General features: G+C 39.7%; 1 protein-coding gene across 2 annotated transcripts in view; it reads left to right on the top strand.

The window, feature by feature from the left end:
• BTRC (beta-transducin repeat containing E3 ubiquitin protein ligase) overlaps positions 1-4,179 on the top strand; it is a 191,223-nt gene that overhangs the window by 159,509 nt on the left and 27,535 nt on the right. For both annotated transcript variants that reach the window (XR_002772618.1, XM_012803680.2), the window contains exon 6: positions 3,298-3,484. Coding sequence is in view for 1 of the 2 variants with exons in the window: in XM_012803680.2 (XP_012659134.1) it covers positions 3,298-3,484 (187 nt within the window). In the remaining variant the exon portion in view is untranslated. The remainder of the gene's footprint in view (positions 1-3,297; positions 3,485-4,179) is intronic.

Below are 4,179 nucleotides of genomic sequence, written 5' to 3'. Positions count from 1 at the left end.
CCTGCCACAACACCCAGCTATTTTTTTGTTGTTGTTGCAGTTGTTGTTTAGCAGGCCTGGGCCAGGTTTGAACCCACCAGCTTTGGTGTACGTGGCTAGTTGATGCCCTACTCAGTGAGCTATGGGCGCCGAGGCATATGGTGAATGTTCTTTTTTTTTTTTTTGCAGTTTTTGGCCGGGGCTGGGTTTGAACCCACCACCTCTGGCATATGGGGTCGGCGCCCTACTCCTTTGAGCCACAGGTGCCGCCCTGAATGTTCTTATACATTAATCTTGTGAGTACCCTAGGAAAAAATACTAGAAGTAGAATTGCTATATTAGGCTTAGCACCCGTAGCTCAGTGGTTGGGGTGCCAGCCACATGCACCGAGGTTGGTGGTTTGAGCCCGGCCCCAGGCCTGCTAAACAGCAATGACAACTGCAGCAAGAAAATAGCCAGGCTTTGTGGCGGGTGCCTCTAGTCCTAGCTACTTGGGAGGCTGAGTCAAGAGAATCACTTAAGCCCAAGAGTTTGAGGTTGCTGTTAGCTGAGATGCCACGGCACTCTACTTAGGGTGACAAAGTGAGACTCTGTCTCAAAAAGAAAAAAAAAAAAGAATTGCTATGTTAAAGAGTATGAACATTTTTAAGTCCTTTAATACATCCTACCAAACCGGTCCTATAAGAAAAATAAACCAACTTGTAGCCTCTTCAAAACTACGTAATACTACTTTGTTTTATATTCTCCAGTTATATTTTTAAATTTTTTTAATGCCAAAAAAAGTGTTATTTCAGAAGTTCTAGGGGGCTGACTTAGGGGGTGGGGGTGAGAGAGGAGAGGTGCTGTGGTGACCCCTCTCCTCTTATGCCACCCAGTGCATTCTTAGTGGATATTAGCACCTGACAGAGATAAGGTCAGGAAGGGGGGCTCTGGACCCCACAGGGCATGTTGGCTGGAACAGCAGTATCTATCTGCAGAGGTTTGGGCAAATTCATATTGTTCATGACTTTGATTAACTCCTCACAGCTGAGGGAGAGCCAGCGGTTTAGAGTCTGCTCCTCCTCCATGGTAGACACTGTGAGCCCATGGTAATCATGAGCAGGGTAGATCAAACAGTCTCTTGGAATAATGAAGATCTTTTTGTGAACGGAATGGTACAAAGTCTTAGCACAGCCTGCATTCCCAGCTGTTTGGAAGGCTGAGATGGGAGGATCTCTTGAGACCAGGATTTCAGTGTTATAGTGAGCTATGATTGTGTCACAGCACTTCAGCCTAGGTGACAGAGTTAGACCCTGTCTCTAAAAAAGGGAGGAATTGAGGGAAGGAAAAGAAACGGAAGGAAGGAAGGGCCCAATTGTCTTTTTTTAATTTTGTTTTTCCACGCTACAAATTTATACTGCCCTTTAAAGCAAAAGAAATGCCTATTTATGTCTTTAAAATAACCACTTTAAAACTAAATTTTACCTATATCTTTTGTTAAATAGATTTTTGCCCCCTCTTTCCTCATTGGATTTTGTTTTAGCCATAGGCAAACAGTTTTCTTTATACCAACAATCTGCGTGTACCTCATTACTTTGTTCTTCCCAATCACTGAGACATGCTGCTATCTCAAGCTTTACCACTAAGAATTGAACAGGAGTTGATTAGACCTATGTATCCTTTGCCTAATATTGATCCTGGTGTGTATCTGTTGACCACTGTATGAGGTATTAAATCATCAGTTTAATGCTTTCTGGCCATTTAAACTTAGAAACCTATACCATCTGGCTGTGTTTAGTAAACCAAACTACCTCAAAAACTGCCTGTAATCCATTAAGGTAATGGGTTTATTTGGAGTGTTAGGTGAAATTATTTCCAAAGAATTATTATAGGTACATTGTGATCGGGAGCAAGCTGGTGGCAGCCATTAAAAACATAGAAATGCATTTTGGAAACTTCTGATGGTGTAGAGAGTTTTAAAATAAAGATTCAGGAATTGTACCATCATTGTATTTTGTATGAAGAACTAATTAGTATATCCTTAATTGGCTTATAGTCATGTTCCTTAATAAGAATTTGGTGATGGATGCCTCCATCTGCTTATGCTTAAATATGAACATGTGATGTCAGCCAAACAAAATCCATTTAATGCTTTCTTTCCAAGTCTACTGAAAATGTGACTGATATCCATACAATCTTTATACTAAGAATAATGTTTAAGCACATTTGGATCATTGCTAATGGCATCCAAGTGCATCTTTATAATTCAGGGGAAAGGTATAAAATGAAATAATGATATTCCCTTTCCTGTTAAGTTTGTACCTAAGGGACTCACAGTATTAAGGCATCCTTCTGAACTATTTACATCTTTAGAAAACTTCTGATAATGTAACCTGTGAATAGAAATAACTGAATGTTTTTGTCTCATTGTGAATTTAGAACAGCAATCAAAAGAAGCTTTTAATGAGATCATCCCATTTTATAGGATTTTTTCTTCTGATGCCTCATAGTACACTGGTTAGTGGAGAACTTTAATTGGGAAGCCCATCCATCTAGTCATACATCCAAAATCTGCTCTCCACTGTTTTCCTCTGCACAGTCTACAAAATATTCTTTGAAATGCTAACCAAGTTATCTATTATAAGATTTTTTGTTTGTTTTTGCTCAACTGTCATTTATGTTTTATAGCACCAGCTATTCCCAAATACAATTTTTTTTAAACATCTGAAATTAAACTCATCCTTGAACTTAAACATACCTCTTTCTCTCGAGATGTTGTCATACCACTCTGTACTTTCTTCTCTCTTTTCTGCATGTCCAAAATTCTATAACCCAGCACATTCTGACTTAATGCCTCTCCCCCAGTACATTTAAAGGATATTTCTTCTACTGAACAGCTTTGGAACTGCAGTAGTAATAGAAACAGAATGAGGAATGGACCTAATATAGAGATTTGGAGGGGGGGGTTGTCTGAATCACAGAGTTGAGGTGCCATCTATAGAACATCCCCTAGTGCTAAAATCCATATAGATAGATGTGAATTGTTTTCTGAATTCCTTTTTATTTTTAATGTCTTGGGGGGGTTGCTGGTTGTTAGCTTTAACTTCCTTATCTAAAGGAAGATGGAAAATACTGTTTATTTCTGTAACCTTATAGAAAAATTATTGACACTCATTTTACCCAAGCCTCTGTTTGAAAAAGGAACTGAACCACACTAGGGACAGTGATGTGGCTTCATAGCACAGCAAATGCTTTTCTGTTTTAAAGGACCTTTTGTAAAAAATCGTTCATCACCCTTACATTCTTTTTCTTTGCCTCCCCCCACACACACACCAAAAGCTCGGGGTTTGGATCATATTGCTGAGAACATTTTGTCGTATCTGGATGCCAAATCACTATGTGCTGCTGAACTAGTGTGCAAAGAATGGTACCGAGTGACATCTGATGGCATGTTATGGAAGAAGCTCATCGAGAGAATGGTCAGGACAGATTCTTTGTGGAGAGGCCTGGCAGAACGAAGAGGGTGGTGAGCTTTTTAATGTTCTTACTGTTATAGAGCTTCAAAGCCTAGCCATTCAGAGTCATTGGAAACACTGAGACTACTTGTCATTTAATACACTGATTTTTGCTGATTTGTAGCTAAAAATGTAGCAGAGAATAGTTCATGAACTCAGCAGTTTTTCTTCTGACCAATCACTCATAAAATGTCATAATATTGTGTTAATATTGCTTTGCAGAAATAGTGGGAAACTGACCAGCCCTCCTATTTATAAAGCATTCTGTTCTCTGGACAAAAAATGGGTATCCTGCAAAAGGGATAATGGGCAATTTATCATGCAAGTAGATGTCTTTGAATCACAAAGAAACCATCGAATCTTTCCCCTAAAATAATCCAGGACAAATGATTTTCTTTTCCTTCAGAAGATTTCTTGCCTTTAGCCCATGCCTCTGGTGTTTTATCACCTTTGTAATGAAAAATTATTTTTTATGCCCAGCTAAAATAAGAACCTTAGCCATCAGAAAAAGTGAAAAATGAAATTTAGCATGAATCATTGTTTCTTCTTAAGACTTATATTTTCTCGGCTCGGCGCCTATAGCTTAACCGGCTAAGGCGCCAGCCACGTACACCTAAGCTGGCGGGTTCAAATCCCCAGCCCGGACCCGCCAAACAACAATGACGGCTGCAACCAAAAAATAGCCGGGCGTTGTGGCGGGCGCCTG

Source organism: Otolemur garnettii, unplaced genomic scaffold (assembly GCF_000181295.1).
Source record: "Otolemur garnettii isolate 467f Iridium unplaced genomic scaffold, OtoGar3 scaffold00021, whole genome shotgun sequence".
NCBI lineage: Eukaryota > Metazoa > Chordata > Mammalia > Primates > Galagidae > Otolemur > Otolemur garnettii.
This window is presented reverse-complemented; position numbering and strand designations above follow the sequence as displayed.